This window comes from Mustela nivalis, assembly GCF_964662115.1.
Source record: "Mustela nivalis genome assembly, chromosome: X".
Lineage (NCBI taxonomy): Eukaryota > Metazoa > Chordata > Mammalia > Carnivora > Mustelidae > Mustela > Mustela nivalis.
The window spans coordinates 132,086,950-132,108,067 of NC_139040.1; the positions used below are offsets into that span (position 1 = coordinate 132,086,950).

Consider the following 21,118-nt stretch of genomic DNA (forward strand, 5'->3'; position numbering starts at 1 on the left):
ATGGACGGCGTCTTTTACCCCTTCCGGACGTTCAAGCCAGAGCATTGGAAATAAGGGTCATGCGATTGCTTTTTTGTGGATTTGTCGAATGGGGTGCAGTTGTACCTTTTTCGACGTACAATGCTTATACTTTTGCAAAAAAAAAATATATATATATATATATATACAAAATAAATATTCAACACACACGTGGCCTGATAGAGCTGCCTTCCAAGCTCTCCACAGAGGCACGCACCAAGCCTGACACCCCTGAGACAGGCTTACAGCCTACACTTTGGTGTTTCTGCCCCGGGACCTGGTCTGACAAAAGCCCACGCTTCTGAGAAAGAGGAAATCACGGCTTCCCTTGGCGAGAGTGACCTGTGTTGAGTATCAGAGTGGGTCAAGCAGCGGGTGTGCTGTTGGGCTGCATATGGGGCCGCCATCGGACCTCGGCTTGGACACTGCCGCCTGCACGAAGGACAGCTTGCCCCCTCCCCACCCCAGGCTGGCATCGGTCCGTCTGTCCGGACGCAGGACCCCACACGTTCCGTGCAACTGCCTGTGCGCCGCCTTGATTTCTGTCTTGGGATTTGTCCCTCCAGAGCCCCAGCTTGGGTGCCAGAGGAGAACAGAAGGGCGGAATGTCCTCCCAACACCAACACAGCCAGGCAGCAAGGAGCTACCCCGAGGCCGTGCACGCGCACCGGGGCTTGGGGGCTGGAAAGCGCGTCCACGCGTACTTCTCTCCGAGGATCCGTGACGCACACAATCCCCGGGTGGGGCAGGCGGAAGCGCATTCAGCTTCAACGGGAACCCTGGATGGCTCAGAGGCTACATTCTGCAAGCAAGGGGTGACCAGCGTGGCCTTCTGGCCTCCACCCGTGCCTTGTCTGACCTGCTCTGGGGCGGGCGGTGCATTTCTAGGGCGCTTCCTGAGGTCGGAATGTCCACACCAACGGCCCATTCCCCTTCTTGGCTTCCTGCCTGTACGTTTTCTCAAAGTCCAGGGAGCCCTGGGTAGCACTTGGACAAGGTCCACGAATTCCACGCTGCGCTCAGAACCTTGAGGCATCCTCCAACCCGAAACCCTTCCTCCTCCCTCCTGCTCCAAGCCCCCAGGGAACTGAGCCGCCCAGAGAGGCAGACCGCGTTGCTCAGGACTTCCCAACCGAAGAGCCACTGGTCCATGAAAACCCTCGCGGGCCCGCCCAAAGCATGTTTTTATTAACGACGGGACTGCACGGAGTTATTACCCTGTGGGTTCCCATAGGTCGAGTATCCGTCTCCGCCTGTAAAGGGGAAGGCACACGGTCATGGGTTTGCCCAGCAGAGTCTCCACCGCCAGGAGCCGCGGGGTCGCTGGGCAGGCAGCTAGAAGCAGCGGGAAGCGCCGCGGACGGACGCGGATCTCCGAGTGCCTGCGGGGAGCTTCCCTTCTCCCGGAGGAGGGGGCGGACACAGCCACCGCAAGGGTTGTCCGAGGGGCTACATACATGGTGAGCAGTGCCAGGGGGCAAGGGAGGGACGAGGCAATGCATTTTTCACTCCTGGTGGGGGCACTGGATATGCGCACACGTTTGCGGGCGCAGGTGCGCGCAGCCACACTCATGCTCGTGCGCGTGGCGAACGGGTACATCCATGCGCGCCCCTCCACCCACGCGCACGAGCACGCACGAGCATTCATGCTTGTGCACACATGGCATCATAATGTGTACGCACACCATCACTCATGCACACGGCACTACCCGCACGGACACCTCCACCCCCGGGGGCGTGCACACCTCCACGCAGGCAGATCACATGCGAACACACCTGCAGGCACATACAAGCCCCACATATACACACATGCTTACATCCACCTGCACACACACACACGGTGCACACAGAGAGACACGCAAACATCTACGTGCAAATCCCTATGCACAGACGCACACAGACACACACATGTGCACACGAGGACACATGCCCGTGTGCATTAGCAAGTAGACACGTGTGCGCAGCCACATGCACAGGAAGGTACACACACGCATGGACAGATGTATGCACACATTCGTCCATGAACGTCTGCCCTGCCTGGCACGCACCTATTTGCACGCACGCACACACGTTTGCGCACAGGGGAGCACGAATGCACGCGTGCACACACACACACATTTCAGTTGCAAGCAGGGCTTACTTACTTCCTGGCAAGAAAGTAAGGTGTCACGGCATGCAAAGGTGTGGACGCGAATCAGACCCAGCGGGGCCGTTCGTTTCCACGCCGGAGACAATAGCAGAAGCTTCCCGCCAGCGCCCAGACGGGGTGTTAGTTCTCCCCAAGGACAGTTTCTCCGCACACAGCTCATAAGAAATAATTCCTTTACCATAATTATTTCCGTAAGATTTGGGTCTAGAGCGCCCTCCTCCTGCAGGACAGAAAGAGCACGTGAAACAGAAGAGAACCCTCCAGAACATTGGGCGACACGGCTCAGAAAACCAGCACAAGCGGAACTTCCAGGCCAGCCTCCCCGTGCAGAGGGAAGGAGCGCAGTCACCACGAGGTGGCCACTGACACCCAGGGAGCAGGAGCTGAGGTCAGCCTACAAGACCTGCGGGACGCCATGGCTTCCCCGGACGCCCTCTGGAGCCTGTGGCCAAGGGCACACACCATGCTCGCGCCCCAAGACCGGGGGCTGGCCTGAGCTCCCGTGCAAACACGCTTTCCAGGAGGCCAGCCCGGGGCGTGCCGTGGGGACAGACCATAGCCATCCGGCCACTGAAACAGAAAGATTTCTGGCACCTTCTTCTCACGTCTGGAGACGCATTTCTCAACCAAGGTATCAGAGGACAAACGAAATGCTTGATGCCAATTTTGTTAACTTGGAAGCGGGAGCGTTTTTGCAGGTGCCGTTTGAACACTGCCGGGTCATTCGAGGGATTGCCCCTTCCGAATGCATGATGGGGGCAAGAGGTTGAGCCGTGTCCCCCTCCCCAAAATTCATATGTTGAACGCCTAGCTCCCCGGGACCTCAGGGAGGGACTGTGCTTGGAGGTGGGGTCTTTAAGAGTAACAACGTTCAAAATTAAGGTAAAACAAGGTTACTAGGATGAGGTCACGAGTCTGTTAGGCTTGGTGTCCTTTGTGCAAGAGGAAGGGGTGTGCCCAGTGCATTCCGCCACCTCCAGGGAGACGCTGGTGGACGTGGTCACCTGCTCCATGAACCTAGTCCTCGGTACTCATCTGAGAGCTGACTCAGCCTGGTGCATCTCAGCGCCCCCAGGACAGGGGTCCAGGCACAGACAGGGCTGCATGGTTTTTCTGCACTCAGGGAGAGATAGTTCCCCAAGAAATACTGACATGGGATCAGAGTCCTGACTCATTTCCTAGGGGGGAAATGTAGGTATCCTTAGGGCTCCCAGGAGCACTGCTAGACAAGTCCTGGGTTTGCTGCTTATGAATCCAGCAAAGAACAAAACAGCAGGCTCTAGAAAGGACCCTCCAGGAGGGAGAACCTCCAGAGATGCGTGCATGGGGTAAACACATTCCCGGATCAGGACACCTCCCTGCCCTGGAGGGATGTGGGGCATCCTCTGACCCTACAGTGTTCCCCGTGCCTGCTTATCAAAATACTGGATAAGCTTTAGTCCCAGCATTTGCACGGAAAGAGGATGATGGGGGCATCACGTTGGCACACTGAGTCAAAAACAGACACCTCTTGACCCCATGCAACTAGGACCCTTCACACATCCCCTGTCCCATAGAAGCGTGTGCACATTGTAGGGACAGCCTTATGGGGATGGGGCCATCCATAGGGTGACAGGGATCTGCCCCTTAAAGCAGACTGTTGGAGCGACGTGCTTCACCTTCACTCTGGAACATAGGATGTCACATAAATACGTGTCCTTCAGAAATTAGGAAGGTTCATGGGACCACATCTCCAAAGGCCAGTGTCCCATACAGATATTAGTATCAATGGAAAAGATAAAATCACTCCATTCACATACGATTCTCAAAACCCTTAACTGATGCCAAACAGAAAAAAATCTCATGCTTTGAAATTAATCCATAAATTGACTGTTGGGCCAAGGGGAGTGTTAGAGGATGAATGTGTAGTTTTAGGATGAATGAGGTCTGGGACATCACGGAGAGCCTGCGGACCTCGGTTATGGGTTAACAATCCCGTATCCTGTATTTAGAAGTTGCTAAGGGAGTCAATCTTTAAGGTTCTCCTTTTACAGTAAAAAAATAAAATGTGCAGAGCACCTGGCTGGCTCAGCGGGTGAAGCCTCTGCCTTCAGCTCAGGTCATGATCTCAGGGTCCCAGGATCGAGTCCCGCATCGGGCTCCTTGCTCAGCCGGGAGCCTGCTTCCCCCTCTGCTGCTTCCCCTGCTTGTGCTCTCTTGTTTTCTCTCAAATAAATAAATATGTTAAAAATTAAACAACAATAAAATTTGTAACTGTGTGTGCCCACGGACCCACAAAAAATAAAATTTGTAACCATGTGTAGCGATAGACACAAAACATAAAATTTGTAACTGTGTGTGCGGACAGAGGCTCCCCAGACTTAGAGCCGCGGCATAGAATTAATGTCGAATCGCTACGGTGTACACCTAGACTTGGATACAATGTTTCCTGTCTGTTGTATCTCAATTAAAAAAGAAATCAATCCATGGCTTTTCATTTTCCCAGCGATGACGTTTGGTTCTCAGTCGTCCCTGACGGAAGCAGGGAGCGTCCAAGGGCTTCGAGATTTGCCGTTATGATGGCAAAGAACTCAATGCAGTAAAAACCCAAGAATCACTCCTGTAGGCTTTTCCTTTTTGGCACAGTCGGCCCTCGTGAAATGTTTCCCGTTGTGGGTAAGTCAGCCGCCTACAAAAAGTCCCTGATGTGTTGAATGTTGTTCCCCCAGCGACTGCCGCTGCCTGTCGCTCTGTTTCCCACTACCCAGACGCTGGGGCCCCTGGACAGCAGGACGCGGCCAAGTCAGAGGGTCAGCTCGGAGAGGTGGACGCCAGCAGACAGAGCACTAATGCCTGAGACCCCAGGAAGAGGCTGAGATGGGTATGGAAGGGGGAGCCCTGCAGAGACGACCCCCACCCCACCATGCACCGGGGGGCTGGGGGCCGGGCGTACCGTGCGTGTTTCCAGACCCGTCGTTGCTGGGGTAGTAGCTCCCACCGCCTCCTGCAGGAGAGAAGGTTCGCGTCAGGGACACTCTGCAGGGAACCATGGGGTTCCTGGTGATGGCCCCAAAGCCATGCCCACGACTCAGCCCAAAGAGAGCCCCACAGGGTGGCAAAGAGTGGGGGCCACCAAGGCTGCCTCCCTCAAGTCACAGCTTTCTGGAAGGACAATGCATGCCAAGACAGACCCGTATGGCAAGCTCGGTGCCTTCAGGGAGCACACGTGAACCCTGACAGCCTTATGGGAATGCAGGTGTGTCCTTCTCCTGCACAGAGATCCAAGCAGGACCAGTCAACTTGACACAGAAGTACGTGTATGACACGGGCACACTGGGCAGGCAAACCCTATTACATACGTCCTTTCTTAAGAACCAGACATTCTTACGGTTGGCTGGTCACAACCTCGAAGGCAAAGCTGTTTGTTCCCAGTGCTGAACATGGCAGAGAGAAGGGGAACACATACCCCGCAGGTCCAGACCCCATGGGCGCCCCTTGGCCAAGTATCGGGGCCAAGTCCTCACCTCTTCTGAAACACGTCACGCGTGACAGAACCGAGGAAAAACCCCGTGTACCTGACACAGAGCCTCACGCAGTCCAGCCTGGAGCCTAGGCCTGCAGAGGGCTCCGTCCCGACTATCTGCGCTTTGGTTTACGTATGAAAAATTCTCTGCAGGCATCCCCAGTCCCGTGATAGAGAGAACATCCGCCCCACTAAACCTTTACATACACCTGTGAACGTGTGCATCAGCATAAAGCTGGAAACGTGACTCTATACACACATGTGCACCTTAAATGTATATTTAAGTACATAAAAGTACAGCAATAATCATAGAAACACTCATAAAAATATACACAGGTGCGTATCCAAGTATATGAATACACATGAAGATGTATATACCTGCATACATATGCAGAAAGAGAACAGGTGCACCTGGCTGGCTCAGTGGGTTAAACCTCTGCTTTCGGCTCAGGTCATGATCTCAGGGTCCTGGGATCGAGCCCCGCATTGGGCTCTCTGCTCTGCAGGGAGCCTGCTTCCCCCTCTCTCTCTGCCTGCCTCTCTGCCTGCTTGTGATCTCTCTCTATCAAATAAATAAATAAAATCTTTTAAAAAAGATATATAGAGATATGCGTATATAAAGGACCATGTGTAATGTCTATAAAGCAATCTGTACATGAATATGTACATGCATATATAAGGGATATATTCCTACGACAAGACAGAGAGAGACAGGTACATACAAAGATGTTTCTATGCATGTGACTAAGGGATACGTGCATAAGCCATGATGTGCAGAGACATGTACAGACAGGCGATTTGGAAATGTCTATAAAGGGATCTGTACATGAATCTAAAGACATAAATATGCATTCGCATATACAACGGATATGTGCATTCGGATATATACAGACGTATGTATACAAACGTCTTTATATAATTGTATATAGAGGCATCTGTATATAAGATATACAGAAACATTGTATGCAGAGATGTTTCTGTACGTGTATATAATGGATACGTGGGTAAGTAAATCTAGAGAGAGACCTGTATATAGACAAGTGCATGTGCAAATGTTGATAAGGGTATCGTACGTGAATATGGAGAGACATAGATATGTGCACGCACATATAAGGGATATATACCTAAGTGAAGATAACAGAGCCATACACATGTAAAGATGTTTCTATAAATGTATGTAAAAGATACAACATAAGTAAATTTGCACAGACACATGCGTACAGACAGATGCACTTGTAAATGTCTATAAAGAGATGGTGCGTGAATGTGGAGATCCTTACAAAGCTACGTGTCTGTAAACCCCTACGCCTTGCAGGGTACCCATATGGACAGACGTGTCGGCAGAAAGGCATGTGCACAGGTGTGTGCAGACTATAAAGGAATGCACACGTGGGTACACACAGACGTACACACGCACACACGTGTACACAGACACGACCACCATTTGGAAGTGCAATCGGCCCCGCGGCCAGTGTCGCCCAGAGCACCAACCTCCAGAAGGGACAGGTGCACGGAGCACGCCATCCAATAAGGCAGGGGATGCGGACGCCCCGTGCACCCTGTCTTCCGCTCAGGGCCAGCTCTGCCCCCAGGCCTCTGTGCCGGGCCCCAGTCTAGTGAGAGAAGTCACGGGCATACCTGCGGGCGGCTTGGGTCTGGGCGGGTAGCGGCCATCATCCCGGTCAGTGTTGCCGAAGTAATCTGTGGAGTGGAACACAGACCAACCCTCAGACCCCGTGCAGACAGCGCGCTCAGTCAACCCCAGCCCCCCGGCAGCTTATGGAGAGCGTGGCCAACCCCTTCTATGAAGCCAGGACACTGGGACCAAAGTGCAGGTGTCCCCAGTGCCATCCAAGTGAGATGACATCCTTCCTGTGGGAACAGCGTACGAGTGGTTCAGCAGCCTGGGGAGGGTAAGTGCATGGATGGGCCCCTTATGATCTGAGAGCCGAAGGGAGGTGCAGAATGCAGAGGAAGACGGTGACCCCAGGGCCTTTGCACATGCCCTCTGTGTTGAATTTAGGCTTCCGTTCCAGTCTCAGCCCCCGTGCTAAGACCACCTTGACCCTGGCTGGTACCCCGGAGCTTCCACATGGTCCCATCCATTCATTCCTGCCCCTCCACCGTGGTGCTGGGTGACTGCTGCAGAACCAGCCTCTGCACACGGCACGTGCTCACGTAAACACTTTGGAACTCCTCCTTGCAAGCGGAAGCTACTGAGAAACTTGGAATTTCCAAACACACCTGAGCTGACGCACATGAAGGTGTTTCTGAAAAGCCCCTAAAGATGGGTGCTGGTTGTCGGGGGAACCAAGTGCCCTCGTGATGAGCGGGTCACACATGGCCATCAAGCCACGTGTGACCCCTGGGGATGGGAAAGACACCACAGGATGAGTTAATCCCAATGACCCATGATTTAATCAATCATCAATCGTGCTCACGTGATTGAAGCCTGCCTAACACCCAAAAGGACTGGGTTCAGTGGGAGTCGAGGTCGTGCTGAAGTGAGGAATACACCGTCACTCCATGGGGACACAAGCTCCTGTCTGGACCCCTCCAGACCTCACTCCATGAACCTGTTAACCCAAAAGCTTGTGCATATCTTTCATCAAATCCCATAAGGTAAACCAACACCTGTCTAAACCGCTCTAGCAAATTAACGGAACCCAGAGAGAGGGTCCTGGGAACCTCCATCTACAGCCAGATGTTCAGAAGCTCAACCTGCATTTGCCAAGCATCGTCTCAACTGGGGACAGTGTCCTTGGACTGAGTCCTTACCCTGTGGGATCTGGTGCTATTTTTGGGAAACAGGAGCATGGTGATGTGTGCTCGCCAGAATTTCCCTGCCCTCTTCTGAATAAACTTGCTTATATCCAGAGCCAGCATTTTTTAAGGAATTTTTTGGTCAAAATAGAAAGAAATTTAATGTGCACTGGGGTCTCCAAAGGTCCCTCTTGTGTTCAGTGCTTCCCTTTGTTAACATTTTCCAGGCACCAAAAGTCCCGACCCTTTTCTGGAGATGCTGATACATAAAGGCCGGTGAGGGGGCCTGACCTGTCCACTGGGGCCACTGCGGGGACGTCTGTGTTGGCGATCAGAAGAAACCTCAGGGCCCCGAGAGATGGGGGCCAACCTATCTGCAGAGCCCACCTGCAGGATGGGCGTTGCCCTAGGGTGGCGGGGTGCTAAGGGGGTGTCAGGAGGCAGCAGCAGTTCCCATGGCCAGTGATCACCATCCACATAGGAAACTGTGTATCTTGTCGAACGGCTCTGGCCACAAGCCACAGTCTGCCCACCTTCCAGCTGCCTCCTGTGCACCCACAGGGACGCAGGTCCCAGTGGAGACCCCAGACCTCACATCTGAGCTGGCCAGTTGCTAATGCCATGAAAACATGCACTGCTCAGTTCAATGCTGGAAAATCCTACAGAAAGTGTCTGCCTTCTTGGAAAACCCTACAGAAGGCATCCACCTTCTTGAAAAACAACACAGAAGGCATCTACCTGCTTGGAAAACCCTAAAGAAGGAGTTCATCTGCTCAGAAAACCCCACAGAAGGTGTCCACCTGCTCGGAAAACTCAACAGAAGGCATCCACCTGCTTGGAAAACCCCACAGAAGGAATCCACCTGATTGGAAGACCCAACAGAAGGCATCTATCTGCTTGGAAAACCCTAAAGAAGGAGTTCATCTGCTCAGAAAACCCCACAGAAGGTGTCCACCTGCTCGGAAAACTCAACAGAAGGCATCCACCTGCTTGGAAAACCCCACAGAAGGAATCCACCTGATTGGAAGACCCAACAGAAGGCATCTATCTGCTTGGAAAACCCAACAGAAGGCATCTACCTGCTTGGAAAGCCCTACAGGAATCTGCCTGCTTGGCAAACCCCACAGAAGGCATCTGCCTGCTTGGAAAGCCCAAAAGAAGGCATCCACCTTCTTGAAAAACTCTACAGAAAGCATCCACCTGCTTGGAAAACAGCACGGAAGGCATCTACCTGCTTGGAGAACCCTACAGAAAGAGTCTACCTGCTTGGCAAACCCCACAGAAGGCGTCCGCCTGCTTGGAAACCCTCACAGAAGGCGTACGCCTGTTCACTGCACCCAAGTGGCTGAATCCTGCATGTTTTGTCCCCAAGAGCCAAGACATGGCCCCTGAGATGCACCTAAAGGGGTTTGGGATGCCCTAAGCAGCCTTTAGCAAAATCTGTCTGCATGAACCCCCCCATGTCTCCAAACAACCTTCTCTCCCCAACAGAGTTCCAATGCCCCCTGCCCTCCCAAGGCGTGCATACCGGACTGAGCTACTTGGAGCCCAGATGACCTCCAAGGGGATCTACTCAGGGTTTGGGAAACCATCTGTCGTCACCCTGTATCTCTTTCTCCTTCCCTGTATTAATGAGACCATAGTTGGTCTCTGTCTTGTCTCTTAGAAACTCCCATAGAGAAGCCCGGCTGTCCATCCTGGGGTTGGATAAAATTGTCCGATTTCTCTCAACAAGAGTTGCTCCATCAGGGACGCCTGCCCAGAGCTGTGGGGACCGCTGGGAAAGAAGCTTCCAGAAACCTATCCTGCCATCCAATAAGGGCCAGCCACCAAAGACATGGCGGCATCTTTAAGAGGCTGTCATGAGGCTCTGGAGACCTTATGATTTCCTATTAATTTTGCTTCCAGTGGGCATCTCCAGAAGCATCCATGAGCTGAGACCAGTGTCCACCATGACCCCTCATGAACATCATGGAGGAGACAGAATGCCATGCCCAGGGATTTGGGGAGGGTACGGGGGACTGTGTAGACCATTCCAGCCAACAGAGTTGAGCATGTGCACTCTGATGGGGAGATTTAGGGAACTGGGTCTTCTGTCCCCAACATGGGAGTGGGTTGCTAGTAAGGCAGCTGCTGGGCATTCGAAAACCATTGTCACTTCATCATGGAGGACAGAATTTCAAGTGGGTCAACATGGATGGTGTATCCATTCCCAACGTTTCTGAATTCAGGATTAATACACTTACCCCCGCCGCCGTCAGAACCCCCGGGCTGGGGGCGAGGGTGTGGCCTCGGCCTTGGGTAGATATCTGTCGGAAAGAAGCACAGGGACGTGAGGAACGCTTCTGGAAGCCCTTGACGTAGCCCAGGCTCACGTGGTTCTACGTGGTTGGGTTTTAGGTTTTGGGTGCTATTGGATCACCCCTGGACTTTACTGACAATGTTTCCTTCTATTTTATCTGCTTATTTATTTTTAGGAAATCTATGGGAACTGGGTCTACCAGGTTTTTGAGGCCAAGGAGACACAGAGAGTCAATGAGTTGTAATGCACGGTGCACACAATGAGCAGGAGATAATTTGGAGCCCTGCAAACGAGCGGAAAAGGAACCCGTCCTCAGCATCACTAAAAACCATCATGAGAATGTACAAGACTGAGCACACGGTATTTTCCAGAGCTCAGAGCAAGGGGAAATAAAATGAGTGATGTCGGTTCGACCTTCCGGCCCCCTCCCGCTTAGGAGTGCGACTCTGTTTCCTGCAGACTGAGCTGCTCCTTATTCCGAAAGCAGCCTGATGACCCCCCCCCCCATCCCCGTAAAGACAAGGCAGGTGTCACGGAACCAGGCTGCAAGGGAGCCCGCGGGCTGAGAACACTTACTTCCACTCTCGTCCGGCATCCCGGGCTGCGGGTGATACGGCGGTTTAGGCCTTGGGTAGAGATCTGCGGGGAAACGACATTGCATTTCAGCGCAGAGAAACAGCCTCCTGTCACCAGCGGCCTATACAACACGGACGTCGTGCAAGTCCCGATTTTCTGTCTTATTCACGTTTGCGGCTCACGGTGTCACAGATGGCCACGGACCCGCTGGACATGACTGAGCCGAGAGACGTAAAATCTGAAAACTGCCACTTAAAGGGAAAACCACACGAGGGAGTGTGTACACACACACATACACACACACACACACGTGCACACACACACACACACACACACACACACACACTGTTCCTAGAAGCTAGCTTCCATGGCAAAGACGGTGCCAGAGCTCCAGGTTGCCGACAGGGGCTGGCTTTATGGTAAGGATCAGCGTGCAGCCAAAAAAAAAAAAAGTCAAAAAAGGCAGAGAAATTCTCCTGGTTTATTTTTAAATTGACCTCAATGCTTTCTTACTAAATACAGTCCTCTCCTGGTTGTTGGTTATCTCTCTCTCTTTTTCTTTAATTTTAACTATAATATTTATTTATATATCACATATCGTGCATCATATATATAACATATACATCTCATATATATGACATATCAAATAATATATAAAATACCATATAATACAATACATATGTGTTATTGAATAACATGTACTAAATTTTATTATGTAATATAACATTTATTTTATATATAATTTAGTAATGTATATGATACATATAATACATTATGTGTTATATATGTACTATGATATATAAATATACAGCATGTATCATTTATTTTATAGGTAGCATCTATGCTACATAATATGTTATATGCTATTATATATTTCCACTATATTATAATTATGTATATTATATTTGTTAGTAATTATAATATATTAATATTATATATAATTGCCTATTATATAATATATAAATTTTTATATATAACATATACATTATATGTTATACATTATATATACATATACATGTATATATGTATATATACATATGCATTATAACATATACATTATATAAACATTATATACATTATTTATATAAATTATTATATAAAATTATGAATGTAAATTATATATACTATATCGTATATAAATTGTATTATATAAATATATATAAATATTTATATTATATATAGATTATATATCTTATATATAAATATATAAATTATATATTATTTACTTTACATGTTTATTACATATGCCATATTATATATGCTCTCCAATGTATATAATATACATTGTCTTTTGTTATATGGTATATAAATATGTTACTGATTTCATATAATTTAAGAATGTATATTGCATGTGAGCTACCTATATGCTCTATAATTATATATTACATTATAACACATATGTCCTATAAATCATACTTGTATTACTGAGGTTTAATCGACGTACAAGACTATACCAGTTTCAGGGGAACAACATGACGACGGGGTATTTCTCCGCATTTCAGAATCTGGTTAACACCCATCACCACAGACACCAGCTACAGAACCTTTTTTCTTGTGGGGAGAACATCTCGGATCTACAATCTGAGCAACCTTCTGACATGCACTTCAGCATTTTTAACCACTCTGCTCACGTTGGCGAGCCATCTTCGTGGTGATGCACATGGACGCTGTGCGTTGAGACGCTGGGCTCCGTGGTCCGCCTCCCACACCATGTCACTGATGGACGCGTAGGTGTTGTTTTGTAGCTCAACTAAGGATCCTTTGCACCCTGAGCTCACAAGCCACATCCATCTATTTTCCCAACACTTGTAAAGTGTTTCTTTGCACACTTGGACCTTATTTTTATAAATACTGCAGGACGCTGAGAGTGAACTAGCTATTATCCAGGAGAACAGCCGGTCGCCCCAGCCTGCTTGTGTGGTGTGCTCCTTTCCCTCTGTTCTCTGGCTCTGACCTCTCTCAGGTACTGAGACATAATTTGGTCCCTGAGCTCCAACCTAACCCTGGTCAAACCTCAGCTTCCCACCCTCCCTGGGGTCTGTGTCTGGGGTTTCTTGTCCAGACCCCTGGTCAAAAATGTGCCCATCCCTGCAGAAGTAACAGACGGCCCTTTTTCCTAAATCATCCCGTGCCATGCAAGTGTCTACTTCTGATCCAGACTGTGCAAACATAATAAAAACTGGAGATTATATAACACCTGTTGGCTACTATGCAAAACACAAGAAACGACAGCTGTTGGCGAGGATGTGGAGAAAGGGGAACCCTCCTGCACTGATGGTGGGAATGCAAGCTGGTACAGCCACTCTGGAAAACGGCACGGAGGTTCCTCCGAAATATTAAAAGTAGAAATACCCCGAGATCCAGTAATTCCAGTACTGAGTGTTTATCTACAGGAAACAATTACTGTCTTGAAAAGATATCTGCACCCCCATGTTCCCTGAAGCATTATTCACAATAGGCAACAGAAGGAAGCACCCTCCAATGTCCACTGATAGACGAGCGGATAAAGAGAATGTAGTATATGTTACAATGTAATGTATACAGAGAGATATATTGTATCTATATGTAGTATGCTTGAAAGAGAATTTTTATATGTTGCAAACAATGTAACATGTATATTGCAATGTAATGTATCTGTCACCACTTATACAGATAGAGATACATTGTATCTATATGTAATATGTATATTGCAATGTAATGTATCTGTTCCCATATATACAGAGATATATTGTATCTATATGTAATATGTATATTGCAATGTAATGTATCCATTACCACATATAGAGATAGAGATATATTGTGTCTATTTGTACTATGTATATTGCAATGTAACATATCTATTACCATATATAGAGATACATTGTATCTATATGTAATGTGTATATTGCAATGTAATATGTATATTACCATATATAGATAGAGATACATTGTATCCATATGTAATATGGATATTCCAATGTAATGTATCTATTACTATATATACAGATAAAGATACATTATATCTATGTGTAATATGAATAGTACAATGTAATGTATATATTATCACATATACAGATAGAGATACATTGTATCTATATGTAATATGCCTACTACAATATAATGTATCTATTACCACATATACAAATAGAGCTATATAGTATCTATGTGCAATATGTATATTGCAATGTATCTATTATCACACATACAGGTAGAGATACATGGTATCTATGTGAAATATGTATATTGCAATGTAATGTATCTATTACCATATATACAGATAGAGATATATTGTATCTATATGTAATATGTACATTGCAATGTAATATATAGTAACATATACAGATACAGAACTATGGTATCCGTATGTAATATATATTTCACAAAGTAATGTATGTATCACAACAGATATGGATATAATGAAATATTACTTGGCCATGAAAAGAAGGAAAGCCTGCCACCTGTGACCATATGGCTAGAACCTGAGCGCATTATGCTGAGTGACCTAAGTCAGACAGAGCAAGTCAAAGACCATACATCTCACTATATGTGGAATTTAAACAAAAAGAAAAACAAAGCAATGAGAAGGTCGTAGACACAGAAAACAGACTGGTTGTTGCAGAGATGGGAAGTCAGGGAGGCCAGAATGTCTGAAGGTGATCAGAGGGAAATCATCCCCCCAAAATAGGTCGTTTAGGTGTACACATCCAGCAGAAACCAAAATGACGCAAAGTGAAGGAAATACTCTATATAAAATTCAGTATTATGTTTAGCTCTGATGGGGAGATGGGGAGATACGAAGGGAGCTCACAGGTAGAGAGAGCTTATTGCCAAGTACGAGCTCTTGAATTCATCATGAAATTACTTAAAATACAACAAGGCTCTCCTCAGACAAAGACGACAAAGGGACATAAAAGAAGGATCACAATTCTTTCAAACTCTGGGCAGGTTTTAGGTTTTTGGCATTACTCGATTATTAAGGACTTTACTGACAATGTTTCCTTTAATTTTATCTACTTATTTATTTTTAGGAAATCTGCAGGAACTGGGTCTGTCAGGTTTTTAAAGCCAAGGAGACAGGGAGGGTAAAAATGACTTGTAATGCACGACACACACGGGGGGGGGGGGGGGGTTGAACAGGACATAATTTGCAGCCCCGCAAACACGTGGGAAAGGAACTTGTCCTCAGCATCAAAAAAATGCATCCGAGAACATACAAGACCATCTGAGCATGTGGTATTTTCCAGAGCTCAGAGCAAGGGGAAATAAAATTATTTAACCTTCCGGCCCCCTCCCGATTAGGAATACAACTCCGTTTCCTGCAGGCTGAGCTGCTCCTTATTCCAAAACCAGCCTGATGACCCCCATCCCCATTAAGACAAGGCAGGTATCAGAGAACCAAGCTGCAAGGGAGCCCGAGGGCTGAGAAGGCTTACTTCCACTGTCGTCCGGCATCCCGGGCTGCGGGTGATACGGTGGTTTCGGCTTTGGGTAGAGATCTGCGGGGAAACGACATTGCATTTTCAGCGCAGAGAAACAGCCTCCTGTCACCAGCGGCCTATACAACACGGACGTCGTGCAAGTCCCGATTTTCTGTCTTATTCACGTTTGCGGCTCATGGTGTCACAGATGGCCACGGACCCCTGGACATGACTGAGCCGAGAGACGTAAAATCTGAAAACTGCAACTTAAAGGGAAAACCACACGAGGGTGCGTGTACACACACACACACACACGTGCACACACACACACACACGCACGCGCACGGACACACGCTGTTCCTAGAAGCTAGCTTCCATGGTGAAGATGGTACCAGAGTTCTAGGTTGCCGACAGGTGCAGGCTTAATGGTAAGGATCAGTGTGCAGCAAAAAAAAAAGCCAAAAAAAGGCAGAGAAATTCTCCTGGGGTATTTTTAAATTGATGTCAATGCTTCTTATTAAACATGGCCTTCTCCTGGTTGTTGGTTATCTCTCTCTTTCTTTAATTTTAACTATAGTAATTACTTATAGGTAATAAATATGAAATTATGATATGTGCTATATTCTATACAAATGTATGTTAAATTTTTGTTATATAAATATACTAAATATATTACTTACTCTATGCATGATTTAATAATGTATATGATACATATATATTGTGTGTCGTATATATAGTATATAATATACAATTACATGCTATATAATTTAAATATACTGTTTGCTTTACATATAGGATATATGCTATATGATATATACCACATATTATGTATAATTACATATATATTATATAAATACATTAATTTGCATATATGTCATATGTGCTACATTACGTACTACATAATATGCATAATTATTTATTATATTTCATTATATGGTACATAAACATATTAGTTATTTTATGTACAATTTATTTATTTGTGTTTTAAAGCACTTTGTTTATTTTAGAGAGAGAGAGGGGGCAGGGGAGGGTGAAGACGGGGGACAGAAAAGAATCTGAAGCAGTCTCCACCCTGAGCATCCAGCCCAATGTGGGGCTCGACCCCATGACCTTGAGATCATGACCTGAGCCGAAACAAAGAGTCGAAGGTTAACCGACTCAGGCTCCCAGGTGCCCATCATATACAATTTAATAATCTATGTGCTATCATTTATGGTACGTGTGCTACAGACTAGTTATAATTCCATATTTTATTTTACTATGTGATGTATCATTTATTTTATATATCATTTATCACTTATTTCATATACCACTTATCGTTTTATATATATTATATATATCACTTATTTTATATATAATTTATCATTATTTATTTTGTATCATTTATATATATCATTTATTTTATGTATAATTTATCATTATTTCATATCATTTATGTATAATTTATCATTATTAATTTTGTATCATTTATATATACCATTTATTTTATATATAGCTTATCATTATTTATTTCATATCATTTATATATATCATTTATTTTATATATAATTTATCATTATTTATTTCATATCATTTATCTTATATATAATTTAAGAACGGATATCGCATGGGACCTCCTTAAGTGCTAATTATGTATCACATTATTAAAATGTCTGAAACACATCCCGTGTGTATTACGGAGGCATAATCGACACACCCGACCGGGTCCCTGTGCCCACGTCAGAATCTAGTTAGCCCCCAACCCCCAAGGTCCCGGCTACCAGACGTTCTTTCTTTCTTCTGGGGAGAACGTTCCAGACCGGCGCCCCAGCAGCCGTCGGACACGCGGGTCGGCACGATGAGCCGCGCTGCTCCTGCTGGCCGGCCGGCCTCGTCGGAGACACCTGGACGCCGTGGGTTCCAACTCACCTGAGTTCGGCTTCTTGGTGGGCTCTGCGGACACAGAGGGGACGCAAACCGGTGAGCCCGGAGGATGGGCCCGAGTCCCCACAAGGAACCGTGCACACCCTCCCAAAAGGTGAAAAGTGGAAGGCGGGGAACAGGACGTGTTGGAACACGTGCATTTGGGGAAGGGGGTGCAGACAGAATGCCGCTCAGGGTCCGTACCTCCCCGTCTTCCCCGGGGGCTGTGCCAGGCTGGCATCGTGGGAGGAAATCTGAGGGGGTCCGCTCGGCTCTTAAGCACACAACTTAGAGCAAAGCCTTTCTGGAGGTGAGGGACAGACGCTTTGCACAAAGGCCGACTGAGCCGAGAGCCTCCAGGGCCCATGGCCGCCTTCCACCAGGAACATGGCCATGTCTATGGTGGGCAGAGGCAGGGGATGCAAAGACAGGCAGACGGAGACGCCTTCTGCTCCCACAACCCTGCTTCTGTCTCCTCCTTTCACGTGCGTGTTTATTCATTCAACAAACGCCGAGTGCCCACGTGTCCGGGAGAGTGGAACGGGGATGCGTACAGCTCCCCAGGCGATTGCATGACCTCGAGGCCAGCCTTTAGGGACCTGGACATCGGGCGAGCCGTGCTCGGCGGTGCAAACCACTGTCTGGGTGAGCAGACTGTGAGGGTGTGAGGTCTGCATGTGCAGACGGTGGGGACAGGAGCTCAGAGGAGGGAGGACAGGGCTGAGCAAGCACGGAGGGACCGCTGCGGTGCACAGTGGCCGGGCTGCTTTCAAGCAGACGAGGCCACGTGCTCGAACTGCCCCCTGCAGTTTGCATCACATGTCCTCACGGTCCACCCACCGGCAGGCAGGAGCCAGCGGTCCTCCCTTGCCAGGGCTGCACCAGACTCCCTCCGTGCACGGACCGTGGTCGCACACCTTCCAGCCACGGTGAATGGCTCTGCTGCCCCCGTGCACGGCTGTCCACGAGCACGCACGTGTGGACATTTGAGTCCCTGCGTGTCCCTGTCATAAGCATCTCCACAGGACGGGAATGGCGGGGTCCTCTGCCAGCGCTGCTTCCAGTGACCCGCAGCCTGGCCCCTTCCCACAGCCACGTGCCCCTTCTCCGAGTTTTCCTTCCCCTCGTATCTGCCGCTCAGGCTGACCTTTGGAAGATGCCACCCGATGCCCTCATCGGGGGCGGCAACCATCCACCCTGGGGGGCTACCCTGACCTCCCAGCGGTGCACACCGGAGGCACTAAAGCCTGAGGACCCCAGTGCAGCCTCACGGGGGAAACAGAGTCCCCACCTTGGCACACCCCTGCTGCCCAGCTACACCCGAATCCAGACCCTCCTACATGGTCCAGGAGCCAAATAGTCAGCTTTCTAGCAGCAAGAACGGGCAGGTGGGCTCAAAGGTGGTGAAGACAGGGCGTGGGGGACTCTGCAACCCCATGCCCCCTTTCCGGGGAGCAAGCAGTCCCGATGATGGAGGCAGATGCAAAACCTGCTGAGGAATGACCCCCAGACCCCCAAGCAACCGCTAAGCTGCTGCAGAAGTAAAGCCCCCAAGAACTATGGTCACTCACCGGGGTCGTCGAGAGCATCGGCCAAATCGAAGTCACGCTGACCTGTGGGGGACACAGAGGGCGTTAAGTGGCACAGACGGGAGGCGTCAGGGGCCCGGGCTCCTGGCTGCTGGCGGGTCCCCTTGCCCCGTGCGTCCACGCTAATCAGACAGGAGCCTCGGCGCAGAGGTCAGCCCACGGCGAGAGCTCAGCAGACGGTCGGAGCGTCTCCACCTCCCCGTGGGGTTGTCCAACGGGTATCTTGTCTTTCCCAGCAGCCGAGGCCCTTCACCCAAGATGCAGCTTCTGGGAGACCCTGACGCTGTCTCTGTCTTCAAGGAGGACGGCATCGTCCCACGATCTCAACTCCTTCCAGCTCCCGAGTGGACCACGGGAGTGTTTCCAACACGCCGAGCTCCCGTGCACTCTGCAAACACCGCTGGGCGCTGGGCAGGCGCCAGTGAACCCGATCAGCCCTGCCTCCCCGCTGTTTCAGGGGGACAAGGTGCGTGAGCACCCTGAAAGGGAGAAAAAGAGAGGCAGCGGGCCATGCACTTCTTAGGTGAGCATACCTGGAGGTCTTCCCGGAGGAGGGGGTGGGGGAGCTGTTGACGTAGGAGCCGTAGGAGAATGAAACACCCCCGTAGTCAGACAGCAGCACATATGGGGCAAAGTAAGTAACCTCCCCTCCAGGGAGAGAAATGGACATTGTCCATGGGGCCAAAAGCAGTTAGCCCAGCCCGCACACAAGGCCGTCAGAGCCGCACAAAGAGCTTTACAACAGCCCAAAACGGCCACCACCGGGACTAGCCAGCTTCACCGTGCTCGTCCCTCTGCTCCCGAAGCCACTGTTTGGGACACGTCCCTGCCCCAACTGTGAAAGGGACACAAAAACCAGCTGTTTTCTGCTATTTAACCCCGAGCTCAAGCCTCCCGCTGCCGAGCAAGACAGCTCGGGTGTTACTTTCACTTTGCAAACCGGGCCTGACAACAAAGCCTTCCCTGACCTCTGCTGGCATTTGGCGAGACACCGTCCCCAGGAGCTGGTCCTGAGCCCCATTTCTGGGTTCCTGGGACACGCATGGGCAGATTTCTGGGGTCTTTTCCTTTCTGTGCTCCGACACACGGGTGTGCACGCCCGGCCCGGCCACAAAGCAACCCCTCGCTGTCCAGGACCTCCCCCCCGCCCCCCACCGCCGGAAGCCTTCGCAAAGCTCTCTGAACCGGGCCCTCCTCCTCCTGGAGCTCAGACAGTTCTGAGGCTTTCTGGTTTGTGGGGGAAACGGGGAAGGAAATCTGGGATCTGGGCAGGAGCTAAGACCCTATTTCTGCTTTTTCGCTGGTTCACCTTGGAGACGCTCTGGGTGCATCATTGTGCATAGGACAGGCAGGGAGTGTGGGGTCTCCAGGTGTGGGGACTTACTAGGTCCCTGCGGGAGGAGTACTGGTGCTGGGCACCACGTCAGGCAAAACTCTCTGGAATTCACCGGGTGTGTTCCTTCACCCGCCGACCCTTATCCATGTGCATTTTCTCTAAAGAAAACCCCAGATCTTTCAAATCCACAGAGGGTGGCCCCCGGGCTGCCCCAAACTCCTCTCCTGCTCACGGAGACTCTCCTTCTTGCTTGGCTTTGCCCCTTTTGCTGCTCCCAAAATTATAAGAAGGTGATCAGAGGATGTTCCCACTTGGGGCCCATTTGAGTCCCCTTTTTGGGCGATGATTTTTTTTTTTTTTTTGGCAAGCAAACAGCTACAGGGAGAGAATTTGCCCATTAAACGTGCACACTAGGGCAGCACAGGGCGCTTTCCTCCGGGGTGCGGGGAAGGAGTGACCACCTGCCTCCAGGTCCAGAACATTGCACTCTCTTTCTGCACAGGAGACCCACCGGCATCCGCTCTGCAGCCCTGTCCCCAGAACCCCGGTGACCACAGACCAGGAGCTGGTTTCCGGAGGCCTAA

General features: G+C 49.3%; 1 protein-coding gene across 9 annotated transcripts in view; it reads right to left on the reverse strand.

Moving 5' to 3' along the window:
- Positions 1-803: 803 nt before the first annotated feature.
- The window catches only part of LOC309856273 (glycoprotein Xg-like), a 28,633-nt gene continuing 8,318 nt past the window's right edge, over positions 804-21,118 (reverse strand). Inside the window, exons 1-10 of one of the 9 annotated variants that reach the window (XM_082717199.1) lie at positions 19,732-20,096; positions 19,181-19,222; positions 17,616-17,639; positions 15,723-15,785; positions 11,311-11,373; positions 10,679-10,741; positions 7,308-7,370; positions 5,100-5,150; positions 2,346-2,387; positions 804-1,271 (exon numbers count right to left, since the gene is read on the reverse strand). In XM_082717199.1, the coding sequence (XP_082573325.1) occupies positions 1,207-1,271; positions 2,346-2,387; positions 5,100-5,150; positions 7,308-7,370; positions 10,679-10,741; positions 11,311-11,373; positions 15,723-15,785; positions 17,616-17,639; positions 19,181-19,222; positions 19,732-19,822 (567 nt within the window). In that variant the 5' untranslated portion in view covers positions 19,823-20,096 and the 3' untranslated portion in view covers positions 804-1,206. Of the gene's footprint in view, positions 1,272-2,086; positions 2,388-5,099; positions 5,151-7,307; positions 7,371-10,678; positions 10,742-11,310; positions 11,374-15,722; positions 16,147-17,615; positions 17,640-19,180; positions 19,223-19,731; positions 20,098-21,118 lie in introns of those variants that run through there. The other 8 variants (XM_082717195.1, XM_082717193.1, XM_082717200.1 and 5 more) reach the window with 8 other exon arrangements.